This window comes from Arachis stenosperma, chromosome 5 (assembly GCF_014773155.1).
Source record: "Arachis stenosperma cultivar V10309 chromosome 5, arast.V10309.gnm1.PFL2, whole genome shotgun sequence".
Classification (NCBI taxonomy): Eukaryota; Viridiplantae; Streptophyta; class Magnoliopsida; order Fabales; family Fabaceae; genus Arachis; species Arachis stenosperma.
Window position 1 is genome coordinate 128,221,970 of NC_080381.1, and position 19,129 is coordinate 128,241,098.

General features: G+C 36.5%; 2 protein-coding genes across 2 annotated transcripts; one reads left to right on the forward strand and one right to left on the reverse strand.

Annotated features, from left to right (window-relative positions):
* Window positions 1–4,495: 4,495 nt before the first annotated feature.
* LOC130982258 (uncharacterized) lies at window positions 4,496–6,354 on the forward strand. Its single transcript, XM_057906194.1, has 4 exons — window positions 4,496–4,755; window positions 4,893–4,998; window positions 5,620–5,768; window positions 5,858–6,354. Exons 1-4 carry the CDS (start codon window positions 4,615–4,617, stop codon window positions 5,951–5,953), a joined length of 492 nt encoding a protein of 163 aa, XP_057762177.1. The 5' UTR covers window positions 4,496–4,614; the 3' UTR covers window positions 5,954–6,354.
* Window positions 6,355–12,854: 6,500 nt separating this feature from the next.
* On the reverse strand, window positions 12,855–18,914 carry LOC130979008 (protease Do-like 1, chloroplastic). Its single transcript, XM_057902350.1, has 8 exons — window positions 18,407–18,914; window positions 18,142–18,264; window positions 17,128–17,299; window positions 16,658–16,695; window positions 15,833–16,031; window positions 15,545–15,697; window positions 14,083–14,217; window positions 12,855–13,129 (listed from the first exon to the last, which is right to left on the reverse strand). The coding sequence occupies exons 1-8, from the start codon at window positions 18,847–18,849 to the stop codon at window positions 13,052–13,054; spliced, it is 1,341 nt and encodes a 446-aa protein (XP_057758333.1). The 5' UTR covers window positions 18,850–18,914; the 3' UTR covers window positions 12,855–13,051.
* Between the last annotated feature and the right edge of the window lie 215 nt (window positions 18,915–19,129).

The window sequence follows — 19,129 nt, forward strand, 5'->3', positions numbered from 1 at the left end:
TGGAATGGGTGTGAGATCCAGAGGGTATGTTAATGTTGTCTTAGAAATTGGCCCCGTAAAGACCAACAATAAGTTTCATGTAGTGGATTAAAACTCTAGCTACCACATCCTGCTGGGACGTCCATGAATTCATTTACATCGGTATGTTCTTTCGAGTTGGCAACAATGCATAAAGTCTAACTTGAGAGGAAAGGATATTAGCATCTCAATCACTGTAACACCCTTTGACACAAGAGAAGCACATTTAGTGGATGCAAGTTTTTATGAAGAGCTTACGTTGCTAGGGATCAACAAAATAAGGCCTGTACGGGAATTTCCCATCAGAACACCCAGACAAAAAGGAGCATGAAAAAATACCTTGATGGAGAAAACACCAAAAGAAAATACCAAAAGACAAGCAACAACAGTTGAAGACCTAGGACTTCGTAAGGAAATTTTTCTATGTGAAGCGTATAGGTGGTGTATCCTATAGGAACTCAGAGGTCTAGCGAAAGAAAATCACTAGAACTCTCTTAGCCCCAACATCCTAAATGTACAGGAGAAAGAACATCTTCAAAACAACATAGGAAACACCCCTCTCTAACTCCAAGATAACGCAAAGCAGAAGGAAGAAGAATTTGAAGATATTAATTTAGGGACTAGAGAACACCCAAAATCTTTGTTCGTGTGCAAATCTCTAGAGGAGATGGAGAAAAAGAATTTGATAGCAATATTAATAGAGTTTAGAGATGTGTTCGCTTGGAACTATGATGAAATGCCAAGACTGGATCCAAACCTGGTAACCCACAATCTAGCTGTGTGGAAAGGAGCAGCCCCTGTCAAGCAAGCTCCCAGAAAATACTCCAATGAAATAAAGTCTCAAGTAAAGAAAGAACTCAAAAGGTTACTCGCTACCAAATTCATCAAACCAATACAACAGCCCTCTTGGTTAACCAACATAGTACCAATGAAAAAGAAAAATAGACAGATCAGGTGTTACGTGAATTTTAGGGATCTAAACAAAAGTTGCCTTAAAGATGATTTTTCTCTGCCAGATGTCGATAGAACGGTAGATGTTACAACTGGATTTGAAAGGTTATCCTTCATGGATGGATTTATTGGATACAACCAGATTAGAATGGCTCCGAGAGATAAAGAAAGACAGCATTTCGAACACTAGTAGGCAACTTTTATTATACTATTATACCTTTTGGCCTAAAGAATATCGGAGGAATCTACCAAAGAGCCATGACTACTATATTTTATGGCATAATGCATGACTTTGTGGAAGACTATGTAGATGATTTGGTTTTTAAGTCAACATAAGAGAAATAACACACAGAACACCTTAGAGTTTTCTTCACTAGATGTAGAAAGTATAGACTCAAGATGAACCCCATGAAATGTATTTTCAGGCGGTCATCTGAAAAATTCTTGGGTTTCAAAGTCCACAAAGGAGGTATTTTGACTGACGAGGATAAGATTAAAGCTCTCCAAGACATGAAACCTCCTAAAGACATTAAGGAACTCTAAAAGTTCATAGGCAAGCTGGGATACATTCGAAGGTTCATACCAGCATTAGGAGATCTCTTAGGACCCCTAAGACCTTTGTTGAGAGAGAAGAACACCTTTAAGTGGGAATAACACCACCAAATTATAATGGATAAGATTAAGAACGTTCTCACATCTATTCACACCATGACTTTTTCTCAACCTGGTGCACCATTGAAGGTGTCTTAGCAGTAGGAGAAGAAGCAATTAGTGGGTTAATTGCATAAGAAGGTGAGGACAAAGAGAAACCCATTGCTTATGTCAATAGAGCGATGAAAGGGCCAGAACAAATATATTCCTCACCAGAGAAATAGAGCCATGAAAGGATCAGAACAAATGTACATCTCACAAAGATACCAACACAACTTCCAAGCACACAAAGTAGAAGTTGTATAAAAAAATGAAGGCCTCAGATTTTTAATCGAAAAGCCAATATTGAACGGGAGAATGAGTCATTGGACACTCCTATTAAGCAAATATGATGTGAAATTGGTGACACCCATCACCATTAAGAGCCAAGATTTGGCTGACCTTTTATCAATTTTTCCTGAAAAAGAAACAATTGAAGAGTTGTCGGATCAAATTTCAAGAACAATAAAGATTGTTCATGCTTGCAATGAAGAAGAAATATTAACTCTCATGTTTAATGAAACACCCTCGAATCCTCAAGGAGGGGCAGGAGTCGTCTTTATAGACCCTCATAGAAGAAATCTATCTTTCATGTTTCGATTGGATTTCTGTTGTACCAACAATGAGGTAGAGTATGAAGCTCTAATACTCAGTCTAAAGATGGCTCAAGAAATTGGTGTAAAAAAACTCCATATCAAAGGAGACTCCAATCTAATAATACAACATATTCAAGGAGGGTACGGTATGAAGGAAAGAAGTTTGGCCTTATGCAGAGAATGAATTTGGTGCATGATGAAGGTATTTGACAAAATTTTATTTGAGCATATATCCCCAACAAAAAGCAAGCATGCAGATACTCTAGCAACATTGAGGAGTAGAGTCACTATTCAAAATAGACAACATGCTTTGGAACATTGAACAATTGAAAGTTCTGTCAGAGAAAAAAGGATATCCATAAAAGAAAAAACCAATGATTGGCAAACGCCTCTACATGAACGGCTCAAAACACTCAACATTACTAAAGAAACAAGAGGATTTTGCCTCTATAATGGGCAAATGTTAAAAAAAAAAACAGTGTTGGACTCCTCATGAAAAGTGTAAGGGAAAATAAAGAAAAAGAAAAAGTAGAACAAATACATGGAGCCACTTGCAGAAAAGAAGGCCTTGGATTGTATCGAAGACTCTAAAAGTGGAGTATTTATTGGCCAAAAATAAAGTCTCATTATGATGCAAGCTCAAATAAATCTTCATGTTGGTATTCAATATTTAGATATTCTTTTTACTATTTAACTTTTGAGTTTGTAATTTGATAAGATCATATGGATTTGGTTGATGATATTTTACATAATGTTTTAAATTTGAAAGATATTTTAAGATTTATATTAGACTATCATTATATGTTAGGATGTTTTTTATAATTTATTTTATTATTTTATTCTAAAACGGTTTTTCGGTTGAACCATCAGTTGGATCAATAAACTAGTGAACCAGTAACTAGAATAATTTGATAATCTGTCCGGTTCTCAAAACCTTAGATATTAGTAAAGGTCTCAACACTTATTCTCCACCTCTATTTTTTATCTTTAATTTTTGTGTTGCTTATTTGTCATTAATAGAAGTATTTTTTTTTACAAATTTACTTACCATTAATTTCTATCTTAATTTTTTTTCACTTAATTTATTTTTACAAAACTCATATTCTGAGTGTTGTTCTGTTTTTGATTTAAAGTCGTGTTTGAAAGAGGTGATTGATTTCTGACTCTGATTGCATGTTAATTGAACTCTATGCTATGAAAAAACGTGTTTATTTATGAAAACTTATAAACGAGAATGTGACTTGTTAATAATCTTAAGGAGAGCAACGAGAAATTTTCATTTTGCAATGTAAATAATTTTTATACTTTTGGTATCTTTGATGGTCATAGAGGTATTCAATAGCAATCCATGATCTATCTATATTTTGTTAGATCTAAATTCCAAAATAAATTATTACTGCATTTTAATTATTTAGACTTCCTTTATGATTTATATTGACAACCTTGTTGAAGTAAGAAAATGCAGTGCCATGGATATTGAAAAGTTGTAGAAAATTGAAAATAATTTTTAATAGTAATATAACAAGTAACTAATAAAACATTTTTTTATTAACCCATACTTCTATCCTTTGCACATTAAGAAAATGTTAAACTTTGCAATAGAATATGCCTCTGAACTCATGGAAATTGATACATTTCTTTTATTGTGCTGCCTGGTTGTGAGTTGTGACTTGGAAGCCCTTTGATGTTATCTCTATTCGTAGGAACCTGCATTATATGTAAAGGACAAGTTACAGGAGTAGAATTCTGTTCTCATTTTCTTGATACAGTTCATCTCAAAGACAAGTTACTGCACTTGTAGTCAAGAATAAACTATTTGTTTCCAACATAGGTGATTTGTAGAGAAATATTATATCGTGTTGGTAATCTCATTGATAAAGTGTTTTAAATTTGAATGACATTTTATGATTTATATTAGACTATAATTATATTTTAATATGTTTATCTAGATTTTATTTACTATTTTATTATCAAATGTTTATTTTGGTTGAACCACAGTTAACTAATTAGACTAATAAACTAGTAAGTCAATAACTAAAACGGTTAAATGACGAGTCCAATTTTTAGATCCTGACTAACACTTAGTAAACATCTCTCCATTATAGAGCATTGAGCATTCTTTTTTTTGGTCTTGTTTTGGTTACCAAAATTTATATTGGGCCCAGCCCAGTTATGGGCCCACAATGAGAAGCTTGAGAAGAAGGTTGGGGGTTTGGCGAAGATTCACTAGAAGAGTCTAGCTTCAGTTGCAGTTGTTGTTGCAGGCTTGCAGCTGAGTCTAATTGCTATAGTCATTATTATAGTTTCAAATTGTAGTGCAGATTCATCGACTTCACAAATAGCTTTGAAGTTAGTTAGAATGGAGGAGGTGAAATCTGCAGTGGAGGAGCACATGGATCTCATGGCAGATCTCGTCCAGAAGCTCTCTTCCGAGCTTCGTGCCGGCCTCCGCCCCGCTTACGACAACTTCATCGGCTTCTTCCACGCCATTGATTGGAAGGTAAGTTAATTCAGCAATTGAATTCCAAATTTGTGTGGATCTGCATGTTAATTAATTAATAGTGTGAAATATGGATTTGTTGATCCTGTTATTATTTCTATCCAGTTAGTTAAGACGGTTGGTTGGTTGTGTCTCAGGAACCATGGTTGATTGGTTTGGCTGGGTTCCATATAGTGTTGCTTCTTGTGACTATCATCACCAGGAGGAAAACTAACTTCCAGATGTGTTTGTTCCTTCTCACATGTATGAATATGATCTGTTACCTTTCATGTAGTTAGCTATAGCTTCTTTCCTATTCATAGTGTGCAATTTTTATGTGAAATTCAGATTACTGTTTTTCATTATGATTTGATTTTTGATTTCATGTGTGCAAATCCTTTTTCTCTCTTGTCGTATTTGCTTTGATCATTGTGAACATTTCTAAACTTGTCATATAAGGGAGAGGGCCTACCAAACTAGATATATTTGTTTAGGATGATCTTAACCATTAACCGGTGGTGAGTGATTCTGATATGAAATATCGTTTTGATTGTTTGATCTACTAAATGAATGTAGCAACAATGCAGCAATGTGTTTAGGACTTGGGAGTATGACAGTGTTGCAACAAGTTGTTAAGTAGGTGAATCATTGATATTTGAGCTTAAAAAACTGAGATGTCTAGTTATGTAATATTCATAAACATCTGTGTGGAAGTCACTAAATCTTGAAGATATCAATGAATTTCTCCGTGATTTGTAATTCCATTTAAACATCTTTATTATATTCATTGAGACTTCTCCTTGTGCGGTTGAATGGCAGTGTTGAAGATATTCTTGAATTTTCTCTTCATGTATCATTTCTTACTGAGAGAATGTTCTGATGCAGTGGCTGGTGTATATCTCGCTGAGAGGCTTAACACTGTTCTGAGGATGAACTGGAAAAGCTTCTCTAGTCAAAATTATTTTGATCCAAATGGACTATTCATGTCTGTTCTTTGGTCGGGGCCCCTTCTTGTCATTGCTATGATAATTCTGGTTAGTATTTTCCATCACGTAACTCATTTAAATGATGGTCCTCGTTTCTTATTCAATACATTAACCTGAAGTATCTTTGTCTCTGGCAGATCAACACACTCTTCTCCTTGTGTTACTTGATTGTTAGATGGAAAAGAGCTGAACTAAGACATCGTGCAAGGATTGCTCGTAGTAAGGAGGAATAGTTGTTCATACTATCTTTTTTTTTTGTCTTCCGGATAAACTCTAAGGAATTTCGTCTCATTGAGGAGATCAGATTACAAGGTCGTAGAGATGGATTTTTTTTTTATTGTTGTTTTTCTTATTTAGTGCTCATTGTTATAGACCTTCTTTTCATGTATACTTACTACACTATTCAAAGGGGAGGTGGGGTAGATTTTTACCCCTTTTAGCTCGTGTTCATCATAACATGGATAATCAAGGACGACAACCATTTCCTTTATATTTTTTTTGTTTTCTTGTTGAGAGTCGTTCACTTATTTTCTCTTCAATACCAGTGCCATTGTAAACTTCGTTTGAATTTGACTATTGGTTGACTCTTAAATTTTTTGGAATATCTAAGAGTAGGGCAAATGCTGTATGTAAATTTGTAATGGTGCGTTGTTGTATAAGTAGCCTTGATATTTGGTAGTAACTAGATTTAATTTTGATTAATTTTCACAATTTTATAATGTTTTCTCTTATTGTTCACCAACACCAAGTGTTCCATGAGATGTAGATTTTTGAATTCTTGTTTTGGGGTTGAGTAATTACGAATCCTTGAATTATCAATGTCCAATACTGAATAGTAATTTAGGGTTATTAGTTGATTTGGTTTTTACTAACACTAATCTTTTACCAAATTTGATTGGTAAGTTGATTAGGATTTATGGATTGAGATCAATTATGTCTACTTGATTTTTCTTCGATGTTAGGAGATGACGAAGTGGGAATAATTCTTAATAATTGTCATATTTATAGTTGATAACAAGAATAGGAAGCTTAAATTCTCAACCTTAGTCAAAGCTTTTTAAGTATTTAAATTACCATATTTTTTTATTAATTCTATTCTCCTAGCCTCTTAGTTTTCCATTGCTTCCTGGTATAGTTACCTCTTAATTGTTACTATCTCAATTGCGTGCTTACTAGATAGTTGTTTACTTGCTTATTGTTTTTACTTATTACAATTTCATTGTTGGTTGCATTTTAATTTTTGAGTAAATATCCTTTTCGGCCCCTGTCTTTTTTGAAAATTGACTATACGCCCCCTAATCTTTATAAAATACCAAATCGGCCCCTATCCATATACTCCGTGATACCAATTAGCCCTTCCATTGGTTTCTCCGTTCAATGTCGTCGGAAAATGCTGAGGTGTAACGTGCAGCCCATGATGTGGCGTTGGATCATCATACGTGGAATGCTCTGTGGGCATTTGGACAATTATGCCCCTGCACACTCAGCAAAGCGACGTTGTTTTGAAAAGAAGCCCTTTAGCTCGTTTAGGGTGAAATCTCAGTCTCCCTCATTTCTGAACCCTAACACTAGTGCCTCAAGTATGAGCGATCCATAGCAATCTTCAACCTCTAACACACGCCGTGTCTGGAGGAAGGCTATGGTGGGTTCGAGTAGCAATGCAAGTGAGGGTAAGAAGGCCAAGTTCCAGCACCCTAAATGCAAGTGTGGCATGTATGCAATCATGCAAGAGTCTGGGACAGCCAAGAACCCAGACAGAATTTTCCTGGGTTGTTCCTACTATTGCGTAAGTGTGCATCCATCTTCCGTTTATGTACTCAACTTCTTGTGTTGTTTAACAAGTTGTATTCACTATAATGGTGATTGCAGACGGAGCAACGTCACTGCAACTATTTTGTTTGGCTGGACGAATTGATTGCTAAACGTTTTGGGCATGAAGATGACAATGATGTTCAAGAAAGAATGATGATGCTGGAGAATAGATTGGAGCAACTGGAATTCAAGATTGAGGATGAATATGAAGAAAAATAAAAAAAATGTAGTAATACCCATGGTGTATTTGTTATGCTGGCAATGTTAATTCTGTTAACAGCAATTATGTTTGCAGTGTTTTAAGGTATATTGTATTGCTGTAAGTGATGCATGGACAAGGTTAAGAGTTGGGTTAATTTGCTCTGTAATTGCAAATTTTATATGAATTGAATGTGAATTTTTTTTGGTAAGAATGTAAAGCCTGAATCCATGATAAGTATGCACAATGTTGTATAAGCTAAAAGTATAATATTTATATTCATACTGCTAAGCACAAAGGCTAGTACATATTCAGCCAAAAACATCAGCACATATCTGAATTCACAAAATAAAAAACATGTTCCAGTAGTGTTAAGTGTATTACTTCTTACAACTTGACACCAAAATATTCATAACTATAACTACGATTAGGTCATTTCTGAAGTCTTGGTGGCCTAAACCCATATGTTGGCTTGAATCTGTGAGGGTGCATTTAGGCCTGGTGTGGGGATAAACGTGAAGAGAGTTGTGGCAGTCCCTGAGCCAGTTGCTCCTTCAGTTGGAAGTTGCTGCTGAGTTGGTGGTTGTGTGGTTAGGGTTGTTGCTTGCTGTAGAGGGGGCTGAATTATTAGGGCTTTGTCCTGCTGCATAGGTTGCTAAACTGTTGCGGTTGTGGCCTACTGTTGAGGGTGGTGAACTGTAGGTACTGGAGGTCTAGTTATTGCTTGCTTAGGTCTGAAATTTGGCCCGTGGTTGAGTTTAGTTGGGGTAGCAGGGGTTGAGGGCTCACTGTTGAAGCTCACACCCTAAACCACATGAAAACAAAGTCAATTTAGTGTATATGCTCTTGGGCCAAAAAATTTTGTAGTTGCTGGACATGAATCTATAAAATAACATTACCTCTACTGGTGGTGGGGCAGACTGTAAAGATTGGATCTCAACTCTTGTCTCTTATTGGATAGAATTTGGGTTGGAGGTCTTTAGGACATTTTTCTTTTGCCTTTTTGCTTTAGCCTGTGAAAGACACAAGAGAAGCAAAGTTGTTCAGCCATGACAGAAAAAAAAACTTAAGTAAGTTTAGGATCTAAGACAGTGGACTACCACTGGATCAATATATGTGACAGTAACATTCTGGGGGACATTTGTTGGAACTCCTTCCCCAGCTTGTGCAAATGAAAAATAACATATCAACTACTATACTGCTCAATTAATGGAGAAAATAACAACTACTACAATGAAAAAAAAACATGTAGAACTCCTTTAACATGTACTTCCTGCTGATCTAGAGGTGGCTGTGATTATTGGTTTGCATTTTGTTGTTGCCTTGCCTTCTTTCGCTTTGGCTGCCAATTCGGATTTGCAGGAGGACCTTTGCAAGTCATGTGGTAATGTCCCTTTTGCCCACATTTACTGCATGTTACTTGGAATGACTTCCTCACCTTGTGACCTTGCTGCTGCATTTGAGACTCAGCCACCACATCAACAGCCCTTTTTTTGGTTGGTCTCCCAGAGGGTCTCTTAATGATTGGTGTCTCTAGACGCAGCCTGTTCGTTTCTTTCCAAAACTCCTCAGAGTTCACTAGTTTAATGGAGTCCCCATAAGTAGCCCGTACAACTTCCATTATAAGCCATTTGTGTGCAAAATCCTCTGGCCTCAGTTGTTGTTTCCTTAACCTTGATATAGCAGCTACTGCATGCTTGCATGGCAACCCTGGTAGAATAGATACATAAATGCAACATTTACTGAGTCAATATGTACTTAAATCACATAACTATTATTGCCAAACAATAAGTAGATGATTAAACCTGTTAGTTGTCAAATATTGCAAGCACATGTTTGTCTTTGCAAATTGACAGCCACTCTTGTCTGATACCTCTGGACTTCAAATAATACCCTTGTTTTATCCCCAGCCCACTCTGCTGTTCACTTGTTGCTCTCAGAAATGATGTACTCATCCAGCCTTAGTTGTTGAACTGGAGCCAATTTACCCTTACATTTGCTTAACCTGTGCTTGTGCCCTACCATCTTTTGCATAATGTAACTTCGAAGCTCCTCGCACATAGTTAAAATTGGCTTCTCTCTGTACTCCACGATCTTAACATTCCAAACTTCGCACATGTTGTTGGTGATATTGTCACACTTCGGGCCATGGCTAAAGTAAGCCTTCGTCCATGCACCGGGATCAAATTTCCGTAGATACTCCTAAGCATCCTTGTTCACCTTCTTCACAAGCTCCATTGAGTCTTTGAATTCTCTCATTGTTGTGCTCTTAGCAGCCTTCCAAACTAGTCCTTTTGTGTGCTTGTCCTTAAAGTGCTTGATGAAGTTTTTCCATATATGTAGGACACAATTTCTATGATGGGCTTGTGGCATTACCTCATGCAATACCTTAGCCAACCCCTGCAATAACAAGTCAGCCAAGAGTTGAATTAACAAGTAAGCACAACACACATACCATATAACAAAAAGAAACACAAAGAAGGAATGCATGTTACCTTCTGCTGGTCGGACATGAAGTTCCACCCATTGGCAGCCACTGGACCAAGATCATCGTGCAGGATTGAAAGAAACCATTTCCAGGAATCAGTGTTCTCAGTTTCAACTACAGCAAATGCTATTACAAAGAAATTATTATTGGCATCCTGCCCCACAGCTGACAAAAGATTACCACCGAAGTACCCTTTTAGGAAGCATCCATCCAATCCGATCAGAGGGCGATAGCCCGTCTTGAAGCCTTTCTTGCAAGCATCCAGTGAAATGTACAACCTATTGAACAGTGGACGACCCTCTGGTTGAGGAATTACATCAATCATCCCAGTGGAACCTGGATTGCTTCTGTGAATTTCATTTAAGTAGTCATGTAGCTTTCCATATTGTTCTCGCTCCTTTCCAATTGTTTGCTCTCTAGTAGCTTTCAAAGCTCTGTATATCATCCTATAATGTATATGGACATTATAGTCCTGTTTCATGTGCTCTAGTGCCTCTTTCGGAGTCATTAGAGGTTGAGTTACCAACTTTTTTACCAATTTACTTGTCACCCAAGCTCTATCAGCCATGTTACTGCTCAAATTCCTGCCACAGTTGTGCTCTCCAATGAATGTCTTGATTTGAAAACTTAGACTCTGACTATTATGAGTGCAAAACACCAGCCATGGATAACCCTTCTCAGCACACCTTGCTCTAATCCTCTTGGGCTCATTCTTCAAATACATAAGCTCTTTACCCTCATATACAAAGTAGTCCTTAAGTGCTTGCTTGAACATTGCCATGGTCTCAAAGTGTTGTCCAACATGAAACTGAATCTCACCATACTCTGCATCCTCATTGAAGTCAGGATATCTTGCCTTATGCTCCTCATCTGAACTGGATATTGGGGAGTTAAATGCCTCAGACTCATATTGATATGGCTTATCTAGGTCTGAGTCCAATTCCTCAACCACTGGATCTGAATTGGGCTTATCCCTTGCCTCATCATTTGGGTCAACCTCAGTTGGCCCATTACCTTGATCTCCACTAGGCCCACTGTTTGGCACATTGTCTGCTTCTGGTTGGGATAGAACATGTTTTCTTTTTCTTCTAACATACATTTTTGCCTTCTTCTTCTTAGTCCTAGGAGACATATCCTTATCATCAAAACTACCAGGTGGCACATTCTTCTTCTTTTTAGGTGTCTGTTGTCCAACACAACTCTTCTTCTTAGTACACTTTTGTCCAGCATCCATTGCCTCTTTCATCCTCACACTAGGCTGCTTCTTCCTCACACTCTTCCTCTGTACATTAACTTCCTCATCACTACTACTTCTATCAAATTCGAATCCAGGTGGAGGGGGTTTGTAGGGTTCGTCTTCAGTTGTGTCATATCTGTCATCCGAAGAAGACGAATCTACCTCAACAACATCTGGCCCATATACTGGTTGACTAACATCATGCTCAAAATAAATAACCAGCAAATCCGACTCCACATTCTCCTTCTTTTTATCACACATTTCATTGATTTTCTTATCTCCTTTAAGAACATGCAACCCAGACTCTAAATCAGAGGCACTGCCATTATACCAATACATCTGTTTGTAGCTTGTATACCCTAAACCCTTGAACATTTCCTCCAAATCCTTGAAATTAACATAATCTATGTCTAATGGAGGAAATGTCTCAACACTTCCGTCGTGGTAGTACAATACATCATCTTCATCCCGTTCAAACCACCCCCCATGATGAAAAACAGGGACTATTTCATATGACATCTATTAGAACAACAATGTGCAATAATTAGAACTTAATAACTACTTCCATCAGGCCTCATTATAACATTTTAGAACATGCATGGGATGATCACTCATCCAAATCATCATTAACAAAAACTAAGTTCAGAAAAAAAAAATTGGAGCAACACAAGTTAACGAAGCTTCAAGATCAGATAGCGACACTAACCTTAGTAGCACCGTCAGTTCCTCCGTCTGCAGCACCGTCAACACCTGCCTGTTGGAAGTCTCTGTCAGCTTGCTCAGATGGAAATGTTTCGTTCTCTTAGGGTTTCTTCGTAATTTTTAGTAGAGAACGAGGGTGATGTATGGTAACTGAAGTGTGCACAAGGGGGAGAATGAGATTTCACCCCAAACGAGCAAAAGGATGCCAAGCAAAACGACGTCGCTTTGCTGAGTGTACACGGGCTTAATTGTCCAAATGTCCACAGAGCATTCCACGTATGATGCTCCAACGCCACGTCACGGGCTGCACGTTACACCTCAACGTTTTCCGACAACATTGAACGGAGAAACCAACAGAAGGGCTAATTGATATCACGGAGTATATAAATAGGAGCCGATTTAGTATTTTATAAAGGTTATGGGGCGTATAGTCAATTTTCAAAAAGGACAGAAGCCGAAAAGAGTATTTACTCTTAATTTCTAGTTATCTTACTTTTTTCGCATTCATATTCAAAACCCCTGAATTCCATAACCGATAATGTGCATTTAATTGCAAGTCCAAGGAAAAATAATTCGGGATTCGACTCCTGATTATTGATTTAATTTTTGCGACAACCTTCTAAGTTTGAACTATATTCATAACGAACTCTAGCTTTTGAATTGCGAAAATTCTAAACCATTGTTTGGCCGTCATCATGGACAAATAAACGTGGCGAATTATAATACAAAGTTTAATAAAGAAACAAGATACAAGGATAGTGAGAAACTAGTGCCATGGTACATATGTACATTTTAAACTTCTGGTCAAGAAACAACCTAAGAATAAAAGCATTAACTAATAATAGCTTCGTTGGCATATGAATGTTATATACACATGTAATATGAATTCTGTATCATGATTCATCAGGCTTTGGCTCAAGAATCACAGGGATCTTCTCCTTGTGATCCCCTCGCAACACCTCCACAATCACCTGAAATATCATCATCATCATCATCATCAAATTAATTTCATTTTCTTTTTCCATATAAAATGAGAAAAAGAGCAAAAAAGAGAAGCTATTTGGCAAATAAAATCTTATTAAATGTGTAGTATACATATAACACCATCACATCACCAACGCCAACACCCCTCGGAAATCAGGAAATCGGTTACATGGATCAAACCACACCATTGCTTTCTATTATAAATCAAGTTTGTACTCATAATAAGATTGTGATATTTATACGAAACATAGCTCAAGTAACAAATCTTATTATCAAATAAATAAATCACTTCATACCATTTTGTACAATTCAAACAAAAAATACTACCGTAAAATTATATTAATACATATAGACATCGAAATAATTTCCGAATTATTGATGAAGAGGAAGTCAATTATCCTTATAGTTGATTAATGAAATAATTTTAATCTCCTCCTAATAGTCAATCCAAATAGACCCTAAATGTTGATCTCTAGTGCAGAGCGATTAGACAGAAACACATCACATCAAAACAGCTTAAGAAAAAATATAAATGTTTTGGAACACCTCCAAAATTTAAGTTTTGCATCCTCATCAAGACAAACTCATGATAGAGAATTTACAATACAAAGTTATATGGCACAAAAACAAATCAGATGCTAACTTAATTGTGTTTGACTAAACAACTATAATGTATATCAAGAATGTTGCACATTTGCGTTTGATTGAGTGTCCAAATGAACAGAACACTAGAACATGTTGCTTGAAGCTATATTTTACCTTGCCTAGTTACATGCAAATCAAATGATTATATGATTTTGTTCCTACAGTTTTATTTTTCTTTGTTGGCAATTTGAGGATTCAAAAGAAATTTTAGAATAACATAGCCTTAATATTAAAATGAACAAGAGACACATTATAGGGTGAAATGAAGAATAGGGGGAAGGAATGAGCACCATACCTTATCACCCACTTTACACTGGTCGAGAATTCGGTACAAATCACTTCCATTGGTCACCTTCTTACCATTCACAGATGTGATGATGTCACCTAAAATAAGTCTACCATACGAATCGCGCTTTGTTGACTGCAAACCCTGCAAAATATAAATTTGAATAGCCCTGTTAGATGAACTCCTCTAAGACACAATTACAGAACCAAATGACCAACCTTTGCTGACTCGAAGGGGTCATCTAAGCAACAAACCTTTGCCTAGGCAAAGAAAGTTTCATGCGGAGATTTAATGAAACACATGAACTCGAGATTTGGGCCCTTTGTTTGATCCCAAAAGGCTGAGGAGGCAAGGGTGGACACATTGATTCATTTCATAACTCATTTTTAGGTTTTAGTTCATAGTAATAGAGAGAGAAGCTCTCACTTCTCTCTAGATTTTCCCTTGGGGTTTAGATTTGCCATTGTTTTCCTCTTTATTTTTCCTTAGATTTCTTACTTACATACCTGAACTTCTTGTTTCCCATTTCCCATGGTAATTACACTAATTTTCTAGCCTTAATTTCTACATTTCATAGCCTTAATTATGAGCTTTGTAACTTGATAAGCATAGAGAGCTAAACACATTATGTCAACTCAAGGTTTCCAAGGGATTCATAGAGATGTCTTGAACCCCGTTTCACTTTAATGCATAATTCTATTTTTCCACTCTCTTCCTTTACTTCCACCTATATCTTTATGTTAATTGATATGAGTATGTGACATGTGAGTTGATTGTGTGTTATTATTCATGATTACGGATATCTATGCATAATGAATTGATTTGCTAAGTGTATATTAATTGATTAGTTGTCAAATGCTTGATGAATAGTGAAGGGTAATAGTTCTTGATTGAGAATTGCTAATACAATTATCTTGTATGTTGGATTGGTTATAGTTCCTAGGGATTGAGATTTTGATTCTTGGTTGCTTATTGCTACTTCTTGGCCAGACTAAAACTCAAGAGATTACAATTGTAGAAAGGTGATTTATGTATGCCTGCTTGATAAAATGCCAAATTGAGAATAGGCTATTCAACTCTTAGGATCCTTGTGCTAGTGTTTCCAATTCTTGAATTACCTCTATTTTGACTTGAATTGCTTCTCAATCTTGCTTAAAATTGCCCTTTATTTTATTGCACAAAACCAAAACCCCATTTCAAACCAAATCAACTACAATATACCCTTCCTTCTAAGAGATGACCCAAGTTACAACCTACAACTACATTAACTATGGTGTAATTTGGTTTATAAATTACAATTTGGTAGCTAGTGCATACAGGAAACATTAGTTTATACTTTTAGAAATGAAGTGTCATGTTACGATATATATCACCTAACCTCAAAAGAAGTTAGTGTGTTTACTCTTATAATTTTCTTTTCTTCATCATAATGAATTTCCTTTACAAAGATTGCGCACAAATAAAAACTTACTGCTTTCCCAGCTGGACCATTGGCAGGAGCATCTAAGACAAGCACCCCACTAACTCCCAACTGCTCCACAGACTGATCAGGCGCAAACTTGATTCCTAAAATAGGTCTTGTAACCTTCCCAAACTTCACCAATTGTTCAACAATTCCATTCACCTAAATATGTAAAACAATAATCTCATGACATATTTTAGAGAATACAACAGAGAAAGTAGTGTTTCCAACTTTAGGCAGAACGTCAGATGCTGCCTCGATGAGAAAAGCATAAGAAAGGTCAGAGTTATAACTCACAGTGTCCACTGGAATAGAAAATCCAACACCAGAGGAAGCACCGGAGGGGGAATAAATTGCTGTATTTATACCAATGAGATTTCCAGCACTATCTAACAGTGGCCCTCCACTGTTACCAGGATTAATAGCTGCATCTGTCTGTATAACATCTTGAATTGGACGGCCGGTTGCCGCGGAACTAATTTCTCGCCGAAGTCCACTATTGAGAAAGTATATATACCAGCAAAAGACAATCAATACAAAAGTAACATGAGAAATATTTGAGGAAGTATCATTATATGCATGTTTGAAAACAAATCACATTTAACACATGATGATGGAAGAGAATATAGCATCTTTAATTCAGGAAATGATTATATCTCTCCCCTTTGTGAAAGTATTCAACATATAGTGTTAGCAATGTTTCATCGCGTTACGAATGTCTCTGCAGCTTAATTTTCCCCCTATCCTACTCTCCCTTAGTTAATATAGCTTTTAACCAATCATAGAAGCAGGTTAACATTGGATGCAGTCATATTTTTATTTTTGGTATAATCGATGGGATCTCATTTGTTATTAATTTAATAGCCTTTGCATAAACTGCAAACATACATCGACAAACAGATAATTTACAATATGAAACATGGCATCTTGAAATTTGTTACAAAAGTTTTGTAAAATTATGGGCAGGACAATTGTTGCTATTTTCAGACACCAATATAAAAGGCTCGAGTATGATCTTACATGAGGAGAGGAAAGTGAGTATCCAAGGAAAATATCATTTCCTAAGTAATGGTTAAAAAAGAAGAAATTTGCATCAAAATATTCAATTTTCTGCATTCATACCTGATGACACCAGTTGTAAGAGTGTGGTCAAGTCCAAACTGCAAGTTAAGAATCAAGGTCAGATACATTAATAGCTGATTGCCTTGACATTCAATAACTAAAGCACATGGCATTCAAGTTGTGAACATTTAAAAGCTACATAATTCAGTTTGGAAGGCACTACAAAGTAAAAATTCTAAAGCATTTATAACTCAGATCACTAATACCTTATTTAACATAATTTTTAGCATTGATAAAAATGTGTGAACATTAGCAAGCATTGCTGATTAATTGAATAGATGATTATACAAACTACATGTTAGATTAAAGACGACTGCAGTAAGATTGAATCTTCATTATCAACTAAAGTTCAACCCCTTTTTGAGCTAAAAATAACAGTAAACTCAACCAGGATTTCCATATCTTTAGATTGCAACATTCAGGGTTAATGTATAGTTTCAGTCACCATCAATCAGTATAAAAGATCTCACCGGGTTCCCAATAGCAAACACTTTCTGACCAACGAGCAAGTCAGCAGAAATCCCAATAGGTATAGGCCTGAGTTTTTCTTTGGGTGCCTCAACACGCAACACAGCGACATCCTTGTCTTGGTCAAATCCAACAATTTTGGCATCATAAGTTGACTGGTCAGCAAGAGTGACCCTGCACAAAACTAGCAGCTCTTTCAACATGAGCAATCAATTCATTAGACATATTTTAAACCATCCCAGAATGTGTGTTCACTGTTAAACACTTGACTCAATGGGGTCATAAACAAAGATTCCAGTATTGCCTAATATATCTAACTCAATGCCAACACACACATCTGCTGAAGGAGGAGCAAAACAACACACAATATTATCACTTTGTATCATTGAACCAAATGACTCGAAACAAGAAGAAATTCCATTACACTCTAGAGTATTACTCTTATTCATAGCAATATTTTTGTTGGTTTCATTAGGCTTAAAGCCCCAACTTGCGACGCTTGCAATGGGTGCAACCATAATGCAAGACGAAGTTACAAGAAACCAAACGAAATAAAGTTGCACATTTGCCCGTAACTATGCGAGAAACTATACTAACAAGAGGTATCACAGCAAGGATAGGGGTTCCAATTACCCTGCCAACACTATAGAGGGAGATTGGTGGTTTCATTTTTACCAGTATCACCCTTACAATTGTTGGCCGGTAATGCGGAGCGCAGAGCACTTCCTCTTCTGCAAATCGCACATGAGGAGGTCATGTGCAAATCTATTAACCATACCATTGATTTATCAACATTTTAACATGAGCTTACACTTATTATTGGGAGAATGGGCATTTGAACAAGTCAAATACAACTTACACATGAAAACACCTTATAGTCATCCATTGAATTGGGTGTGGCACTACTAGTACTCTCTAACTAATTATAAATCAAACTAGACATTCTCCAAAAATTAGACACCTAAGCTGGATCCAAAAAAGAAAACAAAGGTATCAAAGATGCAAAACCAACCAACCTGAGATCAGAAGCACCCCGGATAACATGGTAATTGGTCACAACATGACCATCCTTATCCCAAATAAATCCAGAACCGGAACCTTGCGGAACCTCCAACACATCCAAGGTAAATGCATCCTGCCTAAAACAACAAAGAACTAATTCTTCAAAGACAAAAACAAAAGCCAAATTGCATTCACAAACAATAGCCTAGAAGAACGAACAATGAAGACCCAAAAGTGGAAAAAGCAGAAAGATTGAAACTTTGGAGAGAAAATAGTTACTTGACAGCAAGGTTGGTGATGTAGACAACAGAAGGAGTGTTCTCTTGGAAGAGGCGAACGGTGGCGAGTTCATCAGATTGGAGCTTCCTTGGGGTGGTTACAACGAAAGCAGATGCTGAGTCAGCACCGGTGAGGAAGAGTGTGAGAGAGAGCGCCACCGACGTGCAGAAGAGGAAGCAGGAATCCAAAAAAGTACATGAAGAAGAAGAAAAGGAGAGTTTTGGAAGAAGGGTTGTTGTTGTTGTTGTTGTTGTTGGTTTTGAAGAGGGAGATGGAGAAGGTTGTTGAGGGCGCAGGAAGAAGAGGGTGGTGGGTTGATGGAGGGGTCTGGGAAGGTGAAGAAGAGAAGGAGAAGAATGAGAATGGGGTTTGGTGTTTGTGAAGCGAGAAAGTGATGATGAAAAATGGAAGAATGTGGAGATGAGTGAACAGGAAGTGGCCATTGCTGTGTGTTTCTGTTTTTTGGTGTTTGCTACGTTGGATGACTTTTTGAGGTTTCAGTTTCACTCACTCTATGCCTATGTTTGCTACGTTGGATCTTATTTTAACACATAAAAATATGTATAAAAATAAATTAATATTTCAACATCAATAATACTATAATAGTAACAAGCATATGTAATTTTAAAAATGTTTTTGGTCACCTGTATTTATTATTTTTATGTAAAATTAATAGTTAAAAATTATTAAATAATAATTTAATTATTTAATCATTTTAATTAT